General features: G+C 35.8%; 4 protein-coding genes across 7 annotated transcripts in view; 3 read left to right on the top strand and 1 right to left on the bottom strand.

Moving 5' to 3' along the window:
• Positions 1 to 9,891, top strand: part of LOC135844022 (agrin-like) — a 394,772-nt gene extending 384,881 nt beyond the window's left edge. For 2 of the 4 annotated variants that reach the window (XM_065362094.1, XM_065362091.1), the window contains 26 exons: positions 1,000 to 1,212; positions 1,316 to 1,410; positions 1,618 to 1,732; positions 1,824 to 2,066; positions 2,665 to 2,952; positions 3,064 to 3,216; positions 3,293 to 3,415; positions 3,501 to 3,638; positions 3,722 to 3,868; positions 3,939 to 4,075; positions 4,151 to 4,259; positions 4,346 to 4,570; positions 4,663 to 4,830; positions 4,918 to 5,070; positions 5,191 to 5,368; positions 5,464 to 5,691; positions 5,768 to 5,949; positions 6,035 to 6,169; positions 6,246 to 6,495; positions 6,979 to 7,143; positions 7,231 to 7,487; positions 7,580 to 7,667; positions 7,753 to 7,908; positions 7,997 to 8,186; positions 8,271 to 8,418; positions 8,499 to 9,891. In XM_065362094.1, coding sequence (XP_065218166.1) covers positions 1,000 to 1,212; positions 1,316 to 1,410; positions 1,618 to 1,732; positions 1,824 to 2,066; positions 2,665 to 2,952; positions 3,064 to 3,216; positions 3,293 to 3,415; positions 3,501 to 3,638; positions 3,722 to 3,868; positions 3,939 to 4,075; positions 4,151 to 4,259; positions 4,346 to 4,570; positions 4,663 to 4,830; positions 4,918 to 5,070; positions 5,191 to 5,368; positions 5,464 to 5,691; positions 5,768 to 5,949; positions 6,035 to 6,169; positions 6,246 to 6,495; positions 6,979 to 7,143; positions 7,231 to 7,487; positions 7,580 to 7,667; positions 7,753 to 7,908; positions 7,997 to 8,186; positions 8,271 to 8,418; positions 8,499 to 8,659 — 4,445 coding nt within the window. In that variant the 3' untranslated portion in view covers positions 8,660 to 9,891. The remainder of the gene's footprint in view (positions 1 to 999; positions 1,213 to 1,315; positions 1,411 to 1,617; positions 1,733 to 1,823; positions 2,067 to 2,664; positions 2,953 to 3,063; positions 3,217 to 3,292; positions 3,416 to 3,500; positions 3,639 to 3,721; positions 3,869 to 3,938; positions 4,076 to 4,150; positions 4,260 to 4,345; positions 4,571 to 4,662; positions 4,831 to 4,917; positions 5,071 to 5,190; positions 5,369 to 5,463; positions 5,692 to 5,767; positions 5,950 to 6,034; positions 6,170 to 6,245; positions 6,496 to 6,978; positions 7,144 to 7,230; positions 7,488 to 7,579; positions 7,668 to 7,752; positions 7,909 to 7,996; positions 8,187 to 8,270; positions 8,419 to 8,498) is intronic. The other 2 variants (XM_065362093.1, XM_065362095.1) reach the window with 2 other exon arrangements.
• A 483-nt stretch (positions 9,892 to 10,374) lies between these two features.
• Ns3 (nucleostemin 3) lies at positions 10,375 to 13,004 on the top strand. Its single transcript, XM_065362665.1, has 11 exons — positions 10,375 to 10,565; positions 10,632 to 10,754; positions 10,829 to 10,953; positions 11,028 to 11,201; positions 11,271 to 11,511; positions 11,577 to 11,703; positions 11,782 to 12,008; positions 12,083 to 12,350; positions 12,420 to 12,622; positions 12,685 to 12,803; positions 12,884 to 13,004. Exons 1-11 carry the CDS (start codon positions 10,473 to 10,475, stop codon positions 12,987 to 12,989), a joined length of 1,806 nt encoding a protein of 601 aa, XP_065218737.1. The 5' UTR covers positions 10,375 to 10,472; the 3' UTR covers positions 12,990 to 13,004.
• A 30-nt stretch (positions 13,005 to 13,034) lies between these two features.
• On the bottom strand, positions 13,035 to 14,085 carry Taf10 (TBP-associated factor 10). The gene is made up of 4 exons (XM_065362683.1): positions 13,929 to 14,085; positions 13,713 to 13,857; positions 13,571 to 13,635; positions 13,035 to 13,504 (listed from the first exon to the last, which is right to left on the bottom strand). The coding sequence occupies exons 2-4, from the start codon at positions 13,842 to 13,844 to the stop codon at positions 13,303 to 13,305; spliced, it is 399 nt and encodes a 132-aa protein (XP_065218755.1). The 5' UTR covers positions 13,845 to 13,857; positions 13,929 to 14,085; the 3' UTR covers positions 13,035 to 13,302.
• A 352-nt stretch (positions 14,086 to 14,437) lies between these two features.
• On the top strand, positions 14,438 to 17,584 carry bor (ATPase family AAA domain containing bor). The gene is made up of 11 exons (XM_065362664.1): positions 14,438 to 14,816; positions 14,906 to 15,119; positions 15,188 to 15,282; positions 15,345 to 15,510; positions 15,593 to 15,750; positions 15,818 to 15,965; positions 16,041 to 16,143; positions 16,216 to 16,463; positions 16,530 to 16,697; positions 16,778 to 16,976; positions 17,052 to 17,584. The coding sequence occupies exons 1-11, from the start codon at positions 14,606 to 14,608 to the stop codon at positions 17,151 to 17,153; spliced, it is 1,812 nt and encodes a 603-aa protein (XP_065218736.1). The 5' UTR covers positions 14,438 to 14,605; the 3' UTR covers positions 17,154 to 17,584.
• Positions 17,585 to 17,626: the final 42 nt, after the last annotated feature.

Raw genomic sequence — 17,626 nt, forward strand, 5'->3', positions numbered from 1 at the left:
TCCTACTTTTGTGTAAAAATGACAAAAATAGTCCATTTTTTGTCAAAATGGCCTAAAACATGTTTTTTTGGTCAAAATTGTCAGAAAGTCTATTTTTTTGCAAAAAAAATCTCAAAAAGAACTTTTTTCTTTACATAATTTACATAGGTACCTAAAAGTCTCACTTTTTAAATGATGCCAAAATCGCAATGAAATTCTACTTCTTTATCAAAACTACGAGTGAAACTCGTGTTTCGTCTATATTGCTTAAAACTTTTGTATTTATTAAAAAATTGCAATAAAATCTTACATTTTGAAATTAGATTTTGAAAGAAAACTCATTCGAGGGGTTTCTATTAATGCGGTAAATCGGATTCGAGAATTCATTCCAGCAAACTAAATTACGAATTTTTTTTAGTTTGTAGGTTTCAATTCGAAATGTAGGGTTCGGAATGTAAAAAGTGAGTGAAAATTCAAAAATCCGTGCTTCTGAAAACCCAACAAACCATAAATCTCACAAATTTTTCAACGTTTTCGAGCTCTCATCGAAAAAACAAGCTGAAATTCGAAATCAGCGGTATGAAAAACATTGTAAATTATGTGTCACGTGATTTTTCCATTTTTTTTTTAGCAATCTGGAAAGAAACATGCTATGATCTATTCAAAATGAAAAGATTGTATAGTCGATGAATTTTACCCAAATTTTTAAATTGATCCTCATTTTTAGAATCCTCATTTCAAAATTTAGCCTTCGCAAAAAGTTCAACTTTGGACATTTCAATTTTTTGAAGAATGATTTTCAATATTTGTTCAACTCTCTTCAAAACTGCACAAACAGATTTACTCTAGCGTCAGCCGATTTCATGTTATAGAGCTCCAAAATCGCGTACTAATTCGAAGTTAAAAGTGTACAAAAACATTGAAACACCCCGCCGCCCTTCCGTATACCCTTCGTAAATAACACGTTAATAAAGTTGCCTACTCGATTCGCCGTAAATAACATTCGTTCAATTGTTCCAGGCGAACACGGAGCCTGTTCTAATCACCATTGCGATCACGGAGCCCAATGCGTTCAACGAAACGGCCGAGCATCTTGCGAATGCCCAGTTTGCACGAATGAATTCGATCCAGTTTGCGGCTCCGATGGTATATCTTACGGTAACCTGTGTAAATTGCAATACGAAGAATGTCAACATCAAAGAACCATTCTAGTACTCTACAAGGGGCTTTGCAGTAAGTGTTTTACAATTGCGACAACATTGTTGTACAAAAAAAACCACTCGGTATACTTTTATCCGTACGCGTTTGAATTTTTAAAATATTTAATTTGTTGCAGACGGCTGCGAGAATAAAAAATGCGAAATTTATTCGACTTGCGAAAGCGACGGAGCTGGCGAAGCGAAATGTGTTTGTCCGTCGCAGTGCCCGGAGGTATTGTCTTTTTTTCTCCTTCTTTATTTCTTTACTGTTGTAATCGAAGAATATCTTTTTGTATCGAAGACAAAACGAAAAAAAAAGAAGCTTTTTGTGTGTGTTTTTAATTTAAAATTTTATTTCCAAGATGAAAATCTGTAGAACAGGGTGCCTTTATTTGGAACTTAATTAAATAATTCTTTCTTTTATTTTATTGTCGAGCAGGAGAAAAATACGGTATGCGGCTCAGACAGCAATACGTATACGAACGAGTGCGAACTGAAGAAGCATTCGTGCGAAATAAAAGAATTAATCACGATTTCTTACAAAGGAAATTGCGGTTAGTGAACGTGTCATTGATGTTGATAGTTTAAAAAATAGTTCGCCGTGTCGTTAACGAAAGACGTGTCTTTTTTCCTAAAAATTTATAGATATTTGCCAAGGAGTGAAATGCACCAATAGGACGAGATGCGAGTCGGGAGTCTGCGTATGTCCTTCAGACTGTGATAAAGATCTATCTGTATCGATTATTGAAGAACCAGTTTGCGCTTCGGATATGAATACTTATCCCAATGAGTGCGAGATGCAGAAACACGCCTGTATTCATTCGTTGGCTACGTTGAGTGTACTTTTTTATGGAGATTGCAAGGAGAGGATCGATGCTTCGTTATTACGTGAGTATTTTAGAGTACCTGTGCAAATGTGATATGAACATGATCACGTTGAAAAATGTCGTGAAAACTTCACGATTTTGGCAGAATACTTTTTCAAAATCTGATTGTGATCAAAAATTTCGAAAAAAAAAATTAAAAATGAATAAGTGTGATTTTTTGCCAGAAATGATTTTTTTAGAAATAGGACACCCCATTTTGGAACTCTTGAATCAATTAGTCATCTTTCACGGATTTTGAAACCTCACATTCTCCAAAAGTCTCGAAAGTCCAGTTGAGCTTTGTTTATGAGATTTGTGTACTCTGGACAATCCAAAAATTTTGCTAAATGCTCCAGAATTTCTCAAAATCGCTATTGATTGATTTGAATAGTTCAAAAATTGGAGATGAAGTGGATTTCAGCTTTCTAAATCGTTTTGATTCTTGATTTTTTTTCATGATAACTGAACTGTTGTTAAATTTTCAAAAAAAAAACACCAATAAAGTAATGGAAAAATAAAATTCATCATGTGAAATAATTGTTGACTAAAAAAAAAAAAATGAAAAATTTTCACTGAAAAGACCATTGCATTTGATAACTTGTATTTGTTGATGATTTTAGTTGAACCGATGAAAGAAACTGATCCAGCTGACTTGGGTAATCACTTAGTCAACGTACCAGTCGACAAGAAGGAAGTTTGCCAGGACATTTTATGCGATTACGAAGCCACCTGCGAACCTAATCCGGAAGGAGGGCCCAGATGTTCTTGTATTTTCGACTGCAGTCGTGAACCAGAGAAACCAGTTTGTGGCAGCGATTTTCAGATGTATTCTTCGTTGTGTCATATGAAAATGAAATCTTGCCAGAAACAAGAGGAAATTAGATTACGTCCTATTGATTTATGTCAAGGTTGGTAGACGACTAGACGTGTATTGAAAACTGCGGAACAGAATGACGTGCAAAATAGATGTAGGTACCATATGTATTCAGATATTTCATGGTTGGATATTTTGTTTTTAGGAATGGCAGTGAAACCCTGCAATGGCAAGAATCCTATTTTGGACCCTGTTTCTGGAATTGAACTGGATTGTGGAAGTGGACCAAATAGGAAAGATTGTCCATCCGATAGTTATTGTCATCATACGTCTAAATTCGCTCGATGTTGTGCCAAAGGTAATTGTCAATCCACCCCCCCCCCTCAATCCCAAAATTCCAATTTCAAATTTTGATTCATTTTTTGAAATCACAGATACTGGAATTTATATCAAAAGCTGTCATGACTCGTGGTACGGATGCTGCCCTGATGATAAAACCCCAGCCCAAGGTCCTGACAACGCTGGCTGTCCTTCAATGTGTAATTGCAATAAATTAGGTAGGTGTATCAGGCATTTTCCTTCAGCAGATTCCAGTGGAACTTGTAAACATTCTGATTCGTTTCATTTTATGTACCTATTCAGGATCATATTCGGATGCTTGTGAACCAGAATCAGGTCAATGTAAATGTAAACCAGGAGTTGGTGGATTGAAATGTGATAGATGCGAACCAGGATTCTGGGGATTGCCAAAGATATCCAATAGTCATCCGGGATGCTTACGTAAGTACCCAATGTACTTCATGGCAGGTGATTGGAAATTACCTTGAAGGTGATTTAATTTATGATTTAATTATTGATGTTAGCTTGCGGCTGCTCTTTGTTTGGTTCGGTGCGAGACGACTGCGAACAAATGACTGGCAGATGTGTTTGCAAGCCAGAAGTTCAAGGATCTAAATGTACCATTTGTACTGATCTTACGAAGGTGCTCGGACCCAATGGATGTGTTTCTGGTAAGTTCTTTGATATTCCTCAAGGGTTTAAATGGATAGAAAAAAATAATGATTGTTAATTTTATTACAGCTGATGTCAGTACCCCATCTCCTACGTCTTGTAACGATCTTAGCTGCTATTTTGGAGCTACTTGCGAGATCCATAGTGGTCTGGCGAAATGTGTTTGCCATATAACCTGTCCTCAGGATTACAATTCTCAATCTCAAGTGAGTAATTCAAATAAATCTGGTTGTGAGATAAATTTTGATTTTGTCAGGAGCTAATGGTGTGATATTTTTTAGGTGGTTTGTGGCAACGATGGCCAAACTTACAGTTCGGAATGTCAACTAAAGTTGTACTCCTGCAGGTACCAGAAAGATATCGCAGTTCAAGCCTTAAGCTCTTGCACAGGTGAGCACTTGAGAGGTCTATTCCTATCTGAGGAACTAGATTGTGATTTCGAAATGAAATCTAACATTCTTTTCGGTTTCAAACAGATGATTACATCAGTGGCACCGATGGACCTAAATTGGGAGCTTGGACATCTATAAACCAGTTCACTGAACCAGAAGAAGTAGCTGCTCCCTTATCTAAATCAACTCGGCACGTATTGTCAACTGATCCAAAAAATACAGCCTCATTTACTCCAAAATTGGCCAACAAATCGACAAGTCAACGAGGAGATGTCGACTATAATGAAATTAATTCGGGTAAATTAAGAGGTACCTAGAATATCGAGGTGTTGGGGACTAAAATGAACGTCTTAAGAAAAAATACGTACAACGGGATGGTTTCATTGTTTTTAATTTTGCAGACATGTATCACGTTATTAATGAACCTACTTCGGCTACGATGATCATTATGATTGGCGACGCGTGTGTTGGAAGTGAAGATTGCATGATCGAAAATAGTCATTGCGTTGCCGGTGTTTGTGTTTGTAGGGAGCCTTATTTAGAAAGCGCAGATAAACAGTCGTGTTCTGGTGAGGGAAAAATAATTTATGAAAATCTGTCGAGGAATTTGCTGAAAAATAGGTGTTTTAATTTTTTGGTTTGTTTGTTTCTTGCAGAAGGTATTACGTTGGCTGTCAAGCAACGAGCATGTTTATCCAATCCATGTAAAAATAACGCTCATTGTAGAGATAAATCAGATGTGGAATTCGAATGTGTTTGCTTGTTTCCGTACACTGGACCTTTGTGCGAAAATTCACTCGTCAAAAGAGGTATTTTTCGAATCAGACGTTCGACTTGCATTTTTTGACTTCTTCAATATTTTTTTCTGTGGACTTACTTATGAAAAATTACCTACTTTAAAATTTTTACCATCCTTGTTTGGTTTTCAGAAATAGACATGCCAGCATTCAGTGGTCAATCGTACATAGAACTGAAACAACTCAAAGCTTACCATAAATTCAGCGTCGAAATTGAATTCAAAACGTATACAGACAATGGTATTCTACTTTACAGTCAGCAACGTTCAGATGGTGCCGGAGATTTCATCTCTTTGGCCATAGTGAATGGGTGAGTAATCAAAAAATAGCTCTAGTAGTGTCTGTCTACCTACCTACCTACCTACTGTAGACTTCAAAATATTAAAATGTTGGTTTAATCCGCAGATATGCCGAATTCCGATACAATTTGGGCAACGGACCAGCCATTTTGACTTCGATGCAACGTCTGAGTTTGAATAATTTCCATAAAATTGTGGCCAAAAGATATCAACGCGATGGGATCTTGCAAGTTGACAACAACGAGTCAGTAGCTGGCCAGTCAGAAGGCACTTTAAAAGCGTTGGATCTTTATGATAGTGCTTATATTGGTTACGTTCCTATATCATCGAATAAGTGAGTTTTTAATCATTTCTGTGTTTTATTAGCGAAAGAAAAAAAGTTTATTTACTTCATGTGGTGTGCATTGCAGAGTTTTTGAGAACATCGGCACCAGTGCTGGTTTCGTGGGATGTGTAAAGAAATTGAAAATTGGTCGTCATATTGTCAAATTGAAAGATAAACACGACAGTATTGTTCAAAAAGTGCACGATATCAAAGAATGCACTGATCTTGTCAAGTGTGAAAACAACACCAATTTGTGTAATTGCATTGGTAGGTCTTGAAATGGTTTTATTTGGAGTAGGTACATATACTTGATGAGATTAAATTAACCAATGAGTCTTGTGGATTTTTACAGGAGGCATATGCGAAGTTGAAAACAACCCTTGTAATTTAAATCCTTGTCAATATGGATCTATCTGTGAGCCTTTGCTTCAAGGCAGCTACATGTGTAATTGTCTCCCCGGCTATAAAAGCAACTCCTGCGAAATTTGTAAGCATTTTTTTCCCATCTAATTCAGCTTGAAGAGATGCAGTTCTTTGAGCCAATATTTCTTCTTTTTTTTCAGTCGAGCCCGTAGCCGATGACTTGTACATCGCTCAATTCAATGGAATGAATTCCTATATCAAATTCCCTTGCTTGGAAAATGTCAGAAGAGGATTTTCTATCGAAATCTGGTTCCTGGCCACATCCATGAATGGAGTCCTTCTTTACAATGGTCAGTTACATAATAGGAGAGGGGATTTCATCTCTGTGAATTTGGTCAATGGTTTTGTCCAGTTTAGATACGATTTAGGAAGCGGTATTGCCAACATAACGTAAGTATTTGTCGTTGATACAGTCAACAGTGCATCTCTGAGGATAAATAATAGGTATTAGGTACCTAATGTGAAAAGCGTTTTTTGTGAAAAAAAATGAAACAAATCTATGTTGAAATCTGAAATTCGATTATGCCATTTTCAAGCTTCCAAATGGATTAGTGGTGGTCCTTCATTCCTGTTTCCTCCCTCTCTACGAAAATTTTTGAAAAAACTTCACAAGGAAAATTCTTTAATCGCTAGAAAAATGTTTGCTGCATGACGAAAAAAAATCGAAAAAGATCATTTCATTTCCTAAGTTTTGACAAATTTTCAAAAATTCAAAAGTCACTGAAAAAAATAGTGAACTGAATTTTTGTTTCTACCCAATAAAGCTTCAAAATGCCTATTAAAATTTCGTTATTTGGAGGCCATGCCTCCGAAAGATTTTTCCTCTGGTCATAAAATCCACCAAAATTTAATATAATTCATCTATTTGCGCAGAACTGAGAACCAAATCGACTTGAATGCTTGGCAAACTGTGAAAATCCACAGATTCGATAGAGTAGGTTCCATACAACTGAACAATGGCACGATATCCAAAGGTATGTCAGGTCCTTCACTCAACGAACTAAATTTGGAGCTTCCTCTGTACGTTGGAGGCGTCCCGTAAGTATTTATAAAATCAATCACCACGATTTACCTGAACCTACATACCTATATCAAGCAATCTAACAAAACTTCATCTTTTCTCAGGACATTATCCGAAGTCAGTCGAGAATCCGGTATCCATGATAAATTTGCGGGAGCCATACAGAGGATGTTGATAAATGGAAAATCACTTCAACTGTTGTCCGGAGAACACATCAACGTTGTGCCTTATAAATCTCACGTTTGTTCGAATGATGACGCGTGTCTGAATGGTGGCATATGTGTTCCTTATTTGTCTACTTTCTATTGTAAATGCCTAGTTAACTTTAGCGGTACCCATTGTCAGAATTATTCGGTTACTGGTAAGTTTTTTTTTCATGGAGCAGAGATATGAATATTGAATATCGCAGGTACCTTTACAGAGATCTTATTTAAATATAATTTTCGAATATAGATAATGAAGTCGCTGTACACTTCAATGGTAATATGTTTCTACAATACAGACACTCGAATAAACATTCGTATCCAGAATTACACGTCAAGTAAGTTTTATTGTTTAAAAATAATGTGTCTATCAAGGTGATGGTAATTCAACTCTGGTATTTCTGTGTATTCTTATTAACCTAGCTTTATCAATAATACCCTAATTGGTGACGGGCTTACGGTGGATGAGGCTATAATGGAACCTGGTAGCTTAGATAATATCGAAGATGATAACTCGGATAGCGATTACGATGACGATATGTACGACGATACGTCTGACTTTGAATTCTTTAATGACGAGTAAGCGTCACATCAACGGGATGTAGTAATTGAGTCAATAAAATGTAAGGGCAAGATCGTTACCTAATAATGGCATTTTTTAATGTAGGAAAAAGACGAAGAAAATCATCCAATACGAGTTCGCCATACGAACCACTCAAACTAGCGGTTTATTATTATGGAATAGTAAAATTAGACATTCGCAACGTGACTATGTAGCCATCTCTATTGTCGACGGGTTCATAGAGTTTTACCATTTCTTTGGCAAAGAACAACAAGTAGTTGCTCTGATATCAGAGGTAAAGTGTGTCATTGAAGGGTAATTTTATTGCAAAAAATGAGACTGTACCTAATATGGGTATTTTATCGTTATGTGCCAATAGGAAATGATCTCCGATGGTAAATGGCATTCGGTATGGATCCAGCATCGAAAACGTATCACGCAGATTCGTATCGATTCCAATAAACCAGCCAAACTACATTCGAGCAATGTGCAAAAAATATACCTATCTAATGGGAAAGTGTTCATCGGTAATATTTCACAAATTTATCTTTCCAAAATACAAGATGAAAAAATACTTATCTAACAATTGCGTGTAATTTCTTTTAAGGTGGTGTTGCAAATCTGCCATCCAATTATCCGGCCAAATACTCGATAGGTTTTAGAGGCTGCCTAAAGAATCTGCTAATTGATCGAAAACGCGCCTCTTTAGCTCAATTATCGCACAATACGTCGACTCATATAGAATATTGTCAAGATAACGATATCTAAGCAGTAATAAGTTATACGTAAATTACCTGTATATAAAATTACCAACTCGTATAAGTCGACTTTAATAAGCGTACCTATGAGCGGATTTATTTTTTTATTTGTACGTTAGGAGAGTTATTTGTATGTAGGTATACTATAGCTATCTTTTAACCTACGACAACAATTGACTGAATCAAGAATAAAATTTGACAAAATATCATAAATACGTAATATCAAAACTTCCAAAATGGTAACTAAACATATCAGTTTAGAAAAATAAACAAAACAACGACGACATATCAACAGCAATATCGTCTCTAACCTGAGAAGCAATATAATATAAAATAATTATCATACCTACCAAAATAGAAAAATATTATGTTTAATTGTTGAAAATGCATTTCGTTTTTGTTCAGTTTGAGTACCTACCTATGTTTTATTTGTTTTAAATATTGTTCATTTTTGTTTGTTTGTGTTTGTGTTTTTTTTTCTTTTTCTATTAGTGAAATATGAATAAAGTTGATATCGTTTACGGTAACATTAATCAGATTAATGTTCCTTTTGTACGTTGTTTCTATATTATAAGTTAGCATTTTTGTTATTTACGTTTTTTTTCTTTTGTTACAGAATTACAATACATTTTAAAGTTCCTCGTGTATAGATTTTGGTATAATTCCATGTATGAAAGAGTATGTTTTATTACTTTTGTAAATTATTATTTACTGTGATTATGTGTACATTATCGTATTTTAATTTATGAAATTTAGTTTAAGGGTGGAATACAATAAGCGTATGAAATTTCATTTTGTAATATACGAATACGTACCTACGATTTACAGGTGCGGATACTGCGCGACATTTTGGGAGGAAAGGTACTTATAGGTAAGTAGTAAAATTGCAGGAAAAAAGTCTCAAAATTATTCTTAGGCACCTTTTTGAATATGAGAAAAAAATCATGAACTTTCATTTCTCTAGAAATTATGACAGTAAAATTTATGAACGCCTGGACGGAAATAAAAATAAAGAAATGATTTTTCTTTTCTCTCCTCTCCAAATTTTTGTATATTTTCATTTTTCAAGCGGGAAATTTCTCTTCTTCCATCTCCCTTTGTGGAAAAAATTCAACTTCTTTTCTCCCTTGTATCCGCATCTGCGATTAATTTGGAATGAACAAGTTTTACAAATTGCCAAGCAATACAAGAAAATATTGTTGTAGATATTTGTATTAAAATAAATGCAAGTTTCGTGTTGTTTTTGAATTTTGTTTTTTTTAGGTAAGTATACTTACTTCTCAAATTCTATATAGCTACAAAGGTTTCAAGGACCCCAAGCCCGAAGACGACTTTTTTGTGAAAGAAAAAGTTCATCCTACAATCCTACATCGACATCCCCATCTTACCGACGAAAAGAGACTATAGAGACTAGAGAGAACGACTCACAAGTCGTACTCGTAATCCATAATACTAATTCTGAAACTTGAAAAGTTTTTTTTTATTCGTCAATCGTCATATCGTCATTCTTCAACAAAAAAAATGTCAAAAATTCAAATTTTGAAAAAAAAAATGTAATGAAAATTATTGAAAGAGCAAAAATGGCAAAAAAAACTAAAAAGTTGAAGTTCGAGCTTTCACTACTAGCGCTCCCGATGATTAAAATTGTAAGCTGTTCGAAAGTTCACACATTGGAGCAGTCCATGAGCAATCTTACTCAAATGCTCGCACTGTTCAAAATTGTGAACTCATCCTATGCAAAACATGTGGAATTTTTTCGTGTTTTGATTGATAAAAAAAATGTTGAAATAAAATAGTTTTTAATTCATTTTTCTCGTTCAAAAATGGGTAAAAACAGAGGTAACAAGAATCTGGGCAGAGCCCTGATCAAAGATCGATTTGGAAACAAACTCAAGAAATTGAACAGCGATTCATTCGTAAGTACTTTATCTTCTGATAATCTTCTGCGAAGTAAAATTTCACTCATCTGTGTTTAATTTCAGCTTCATACATCCGAATTGAAAGATGGTTACGATTGGAGTAAGCTGAATTTAAACTCGGTCACTGAAGAAGATTCCTTCAAGGAATTCTTGTCTACTGCTGAACTCGCTGGAACTGAATTTGCGGTAAAGTATCTTCACGTTAAAACCTCTTCGAATAGCTCATTGCTCCTTTAATACCGATGATTCATACCTTGCAGGCTGAAAAACTAAACATAACGTTTGTCAACCCGAAATCTGGAGTTGGACTATTAACATCAGAAGAAACGAGAAAAGTGAAAGATGATCAAAATAAGAATAAAGAATTGCTCAAAATCCCTCGAAGGTATATTGTGATGATTGTTGACTATTTTTACGTACGAAATCTAACCTCCTCCTATTCTCGATTTTGTTTCCTAGACCGAAATGGGACGAAAATACAACAGCTGAAGAACTACAAAATAAAGAGAAGGAAGAATTTCTGGCTTGGAGAAGAAACCTAGCGTTGTTCCAAGAAGAAAGTGGATTATTGTTGACACCTTATGAGAAAAATCTTGATTTTTGGAGACAATTGTGGCGTGTCGTAGAACGAAGGTATGGTTTATTGTTTAACTTTTTTAATGGTTGTGTTTGAAAAATATCTAATTCGTTTTCCAAAAATAGTGATGTTTTAGTGCAAATCGTCGATGCACGAAATCCGCTATTGTTTCGCTGCGATGATCTAGAACTCTACGTGAAAGAAGTGGATAAAAAGAAATTGAACTTGATCTTGTGTAACAAGGCAGATTTCCTTACTCGGGAACAAAGACGTACTTGGGCCAAATACTTCGACTCGATAGGCGTCGCTGTGGTATTTTTCAGCGCATTGAAGTCCACTGATAATGACGACGAAGTTGCAAATGAAGTAAGTACTATCAATCTTGTTTCAATGAATGAAAAATAGATCCATCATATTAGCGAACTTTTTAGAATATTCCATCGGAAGGCGAAAGCGAACCTGAAGATGAAGATGAGGAAGAATTTGAAGCTGGTGACGATGAAGATTTTGAAACTGATGAAGAAGAAGAAATAATCGGCGAAGAAAGCGAAACTAAAAGTAAGTATTGACGTACTCGATCTACAAATCTCTACTTTCGTACCATTTTAATAACAAATTAATTTCGTATATTTTCAGCTCAATACCATAGACTTCGTAATTCATCTGAATTATTAAGCAGATCTAAACTCATCGATTTTCTTCGAAACTTCCCCATGCAACAAGATGCAAATTTCCAGAAAGATATCGTTACCATTGGTCTTGTCGGGTATCCGAATGTAGGAAAAAGTTCTACCATTAACGCATTACTTACCTATAAAAAAGTTTCCGTATCAGCTACACCTGGAAAAACGAAACATTTTCAAGTAAATATTTCTCGTTTCTACCTCAAGTAAAATTATTACAATAATTCAACTTTCTTTTTTTTGGCATGTTTCAGACTGTGTATTTAGATAAAGATATACTTCTCTGTGATTGTCCTGGTTTAGTAATGCCTAGTTTTGTATTAACCAAAGCCGACATGGTTATAAATGGTATTCTACCGATAGATCAAATGAGAGATCACGTGCCTCCTGTAAATTTAGTGTGTACTTTAATTCCAAGATATACGTTAGAATCTAAATACGGAATCATGATACCGAAACCTGAAGAAGGAGAAGATCCCACTCGAGCTCCTCACTCCGAAGAATTATTAAATGCTTATGCTTGTATGTTTATCTCTTTTCCTTTATCAATTAATTGGAAAAAGCAGCCTCATTATTGATTTTGTTTTACAGATAATCGAGGTTTCATGACCGCCAATGGACAACCTGATAATCCTCGAGCAGCACGATATATTTTGAAAGATTACGTTAACGGTAAATTACTCTATTGTTATGCCCCTCCGAATACCGATCAGAAAGAATTTCATACATTCGAGAAACCAGCTGTAGAAAAACTCGAAGAAAATATTCCTATTCGTACACTGAAAGCTATCAAAGTACGTATGCCTAATTCAGCTCTGTTTCTCAGTTCATGTTTTTATTTCGTAATTTTTTACAGCCTTTTAAAGTAGCCACCAGAGATCTCGAGTATTCGCTGTTTAAAGAACAATCGACAGCTAACTCGCACAGCAAAGGATTGCATAAATTCGATAGTCACGAAATCCAGAAACTTGGCGTGTAAATACATATTTATAAGTACTCTTTATTTCATCCTCATTATCACCACTATACTCAATTTTATGAAAATTTTCTTACAGGATAAACGCCGAGAAACCAACCACTTCAAAACCATGGAAAAACCACAAAGAAAAACGTAACAAACACGAAAAATTACGAATAAAGTACAGATGTTTAGACGAATAAATGATAACTTTTGAATCGAAGTATCCTTATTTAAATACTCGTAGGTACGCAACGTGATATAGAAATTTTATTTTTAAAATAATAGGTACATAATAAGCCAAGGGAAAGGTATAAAATGAAAAATATACTGTTATAAATTATACTTCAAACATCTACTATGATAAATTTCAAGCTAAGAAACCACGGTCGAAAACTATTTACATAATATTACATTGAATTTCAACTACGCTAGTTTTAATTGGATATAAAAACCTCAGTGATGAATACTTAATTTATAGTTTTAACACAGATATTGTGGATTTTGTACGCGTCATTACACGAAATAAGGCGGTTTCCTTACAACGATACCGTATTCGGCTAAAGATGGAGCGAGATCTTCGAGTGTTAGATGGTATCTGCGATCTTTCGGTTTTCCTTTACTGACTTGATTAGATGTTCGGATTTTACACTGTTGTAACGCATCGTTCGCTATATCAGAAATGAATTTTTGCGCCGCCAGGGCAATAATACGTGTTCTGTGGGAAAAACAGTGTGACGTAGAGAAATTGAATTTGAGAGATAATAAAACGATTAATGCTTACATTCGTGGATCCGATGCATCGAATCCCGATTGTTGAAGGTACGAAGTCATCACAGCATCAGGTATCTGTAACGGTTAACGGTACAGAGTACAGATCATTACATAAGCCAACAACCCTAGTCGATATGATACTCGTTACTCACCGTTGGCGAGTAATCTTCGAGTTGTTGCAACAGGTTTATTATTGGCTCGATTATGGGTGTCTCTTCTTCGACTTTTTCTTTCGTGTCTTTATTGGTAATATCTGAAGATTTTTCGCCGTCTAAGTTCGTCATATTGAATACAAATCTGAAAGGTCAAATAAGATAAGTAAAACCTAGGGGCGTTAGTGGAAATCGTTGAGATCGCGTAGGTTTTACCTGAAGTTGAGTGTACTTTAATTTGAAAATCTACAAAATGAATTTCACAAAGATGTGTTCACCACGAATGTCCAGAATCAAGTGAAGATGATAAATTTAGGTTTTATCAAGACGGAAATTTTTATTTACACACAAACATTTTGTATACTGGATGATACGAAATGGAAAACGGAAGGAAAACTTTTGAAAACCCAAGTCCCTTTTGTAGACAAATCAGATAAACTTGAGATTTTTGAATTTTTTTCCGTAATTATTGTTGAAAAACGATTATTTTCGAAATTTATTGAAGAAATGTAGCAAATAATTTTAAAATCAATAGCTAAATTCTGTTTTTCTTCTAGACTCCAATGATAAATCAAGATTTTCCATTCGCGTCATTCGATCAAATATCGTGCTCGGTTCAAACAGTTTAGCCAACATATCCGAAAAAATTTCTCTAAAATTTTCCGCGCGATGTTGGCGACATTGTTTTTGCTCCATTCAGAAATTTGGCAACTTCGAAACCGGTGATTTTCTTCTTCAAAAAACGTGAACGTGATGAAACAACCGGACCGCATGAGAATGGAATAGAAGGTTTTGAAGGTGGAATTGATCGCAGCTCGGGTTGAATTTCCATCGAAATTCATGCACACTTTTCCGAACTATAGTGTTATAACTGTTTACTGTAAATTTCGATAATGTCGTGGTTGTTCGGTATACGCAGAGATACGCCCGGAATTCCGGTCGAAGGTTTACCGCCACCGGAATCTGATAACACAGGCGGCGGAGCTGGAGCTGCCGGTGGTTCTGGAGATGATAAACGTAAAGCTAAGACAATGGAACCTTATTCTTTTGATTCTTCGGCTTTGGAACGAGCTGCTCAAGCTGCCAGAGAATTGGAACGATCAAGTGAGTGATTATTTCTTACTTTTATTACCATGTTCGGAGTTGGGAACATACGAATTGTATGATGCAATTTGTGTTATGTATTCGTGCAGAACATTCGAAAGAAGCTTTGGAGTTGTCAAAACTACAAGAAGTAACCAAACAGCAAGAATATCAAACTAAAATCAAAGAATACGAGGCTCATATCGAGCAAAGTCGAATTGAACAAAAACGAGTCGAAGCTGAAGAGAGAAGAAAAACTGTCGCTGAAGAAACTAAACAACATCAGGCTAGAGCTCAATATCAAGATCAACTCGCACGTAAAAGGTAAGCGACGATAAATACTCCGCTAGGTGTTTCCTTGAAACACTTCATTAATCTTGATATCCATTCAGATATGAAGATCAACTTTTACAACAACAGCGAATCAACGATGAGAATTTACGTCGTCAAGAAGAATCTGTTGCTAAACAAGAAGCTCTCAGAAAAGGTACAGATTTGAATTTACGAACCGGTTCGAAATTCAGTCATTTCATTTGTGAATTTTTATAGCCACAATCGAACACGAGATGGAACTCAGGGGTAAAACTGAAATGCAGAGAGCTCAGGCCAAAATGGCAGCGAGGGCGAAATTCGAACGTGAAAATCACGATCTCATTATGGAGCAAATTCGAGTCAAAGCTGAAGAAAATCGAAAGACTGTTCTGGATTCCATCACGTAAGTCATCTCTCAACCTGTTCAGTTGTTTTTCATCTGAGATCACGAGTAATGTGTGATTATATTCCAATGTTCGGCGCAGAACTGCGGGGTCTGTCTTAGGCGCTGGTGCTCAAACTCTGCTGCATGATTGGGATAAAATGCTGACAGCTGTTGGTGGATTATCATTGCTAGCTCTGGGAGTGTATACAGCTAAAGGAACTACTAGCGTTTCTGCTCGTTATATCGAAGCTAGATTAGGTTTGTAATTTAAGAATTGATCTATAGCTGAGTATATGCGTGTAATAACGTTCGGCTTTTTGTTTAGGAAAACCTTCTTTGGTCCGAGAGACGTCTAGGTTTTCGTTTCTAGAAACTTTGAAGCATCCGATTCTGACAGCGAAGAAGTTTAGACTGAAATCTGGTGATACTTTATCCGGTGTTGTGTTAGCTCCTACCTTAGAAGAAAGATTAAGGTATCGAATATTGTTTACCTACCTTCAATTTGAATCACTGTAGTATCGTATTAATGAAACGTTGGCTTATTACAGAGATGTCGCCATCGCCACTAAAAACACGAAAAGAAATAAAGGCATGTACAGAAACATTCTTATGCACGGTCCTCCTGGTACGGGAAAAACCATGTTCGCCAAAGTATGTACATTTTTCACTCCCGACTAGATTACTTGTTATTTCAATGTAACATCGAATCGTTTCGCATTTTAGAAATTAGCCGCACATTCTGGTATGGATTACGCTGTATTAACCGGTGGTGACGTAGCTCCTATGGGTAAAGACGGTGTCACAGCTATCCATAAAGTATTCGATTGGGCAGCCAGTTCGCGCAAAGGTCTTTTACTGTTCATCGACGAAGCCGACGCTTTCCTCAGGAAAAGAAGTTCCGAGTATATTAGTGAAAACTTGAGAGCCACTTTGAATGCATTTTTGTACAGAACAGGAGAACAGTCTGATAAGTAGGTATCCTTAAACCTATTCTTATTTTCATCGATTCTATCTGTAATTTGGATTTTTGTTCGTAGATTTATGTTAGTATTAGCCAGTAACACTCCGGAACAGTTCGATTGGGCTGTAAATGATCGTCTAGATGAAATGGTGGAGTTCATGTTACCAGGATTAGAAGAAAGAGAACGTCTGGTGCGATTATACTTCGATAAATTCATATTAGAACCGGCAACATCTGGGAAAAGGTTAAGAAACTATTCTCGTCTGAATTTAGTCATTTATTTATTAGTCTCATCTAATTTCGACTATTCGTTTCTATTCGCAGACGTTTAAAGGTAGCCCAGTTCGATTACAGCGCGTTGTGCACTAAAATGGCTCAACTAACCGAAGGTATGTCTGGTCGTGAAATCGCTAAATTAGGAGTAGCCTGGCAAGCTGCCGCTTATGCCTCAGAAGACGGCGTATTGACTGAGAAAATGGTCATGGATCGATGCATGGACGCTGTTAAGCAGCACAAGCAAAAGGTTCGTTGGATATTTTCACTTCGATAGCTCTTTTCGGCCCCGAATTCTAACTAATCGATGTTTTCTGTATCGCAGGTCGAATGGCAAAGTGAACAAGAACGTAAAGAATCTAAGTCAATAAGTTTCGATAACAAATTAGATGTTTTTAACTCGGAACCAGCTTCGGAGAAGAGCTAGAGCTTTGTTGCGAAGGTGATTGTTTCTTTAAAGCCCCTAGTTTCCTAAATATCAAACACGGTTACGGCTGTCGGCTTTTACAAGGCAAACGTAGGATTTCGCGTTAAATTACGATGAATTCTAACCATATTGCCAAATTCCAACGGATATTTCCATTTTAACCATTAAAAAAAAAACGGAACAGAGTCAAAACGTAGACTTGAACTCGTAGAATCGAGCAGTTAATATGTTTTTATCGTTGTTATTGTTCCATGATTTTTTTTTTTTTTAGTTACTCAGTAGTGTTTTCCTGTGTTTTTATTAAATTACGATGTGTTCAAATGGTTTAAGAAAAGAAAGAGATAAAAAAGTCGTACTTGAAAGGACGACGTTGTTTTATGAAATTTGAAATTGAAAATATAAATTATATAGCGTTGTTATTTTAATTAAAATGTGTTTTGTTTTTTCTTGTATTTTACAGAGTCGTCGTAAGG

The sequence above is a fragment of the Planococcus citri genome, chromosome 4 (genome assembly GCF_950023065.1).
Source record: "Planococcus citri chromosome 4, ihPlaCitr1.1, whole genome shotgun sequence".
In the NCBI taxonomy this organism is placed as follows: domain Eukaryota; kingdom Metazoa; phylum Arthropoda; class Insecta; order Hemiptera; family Pseudococcidae; genus Planococcus; species Planococcus citri.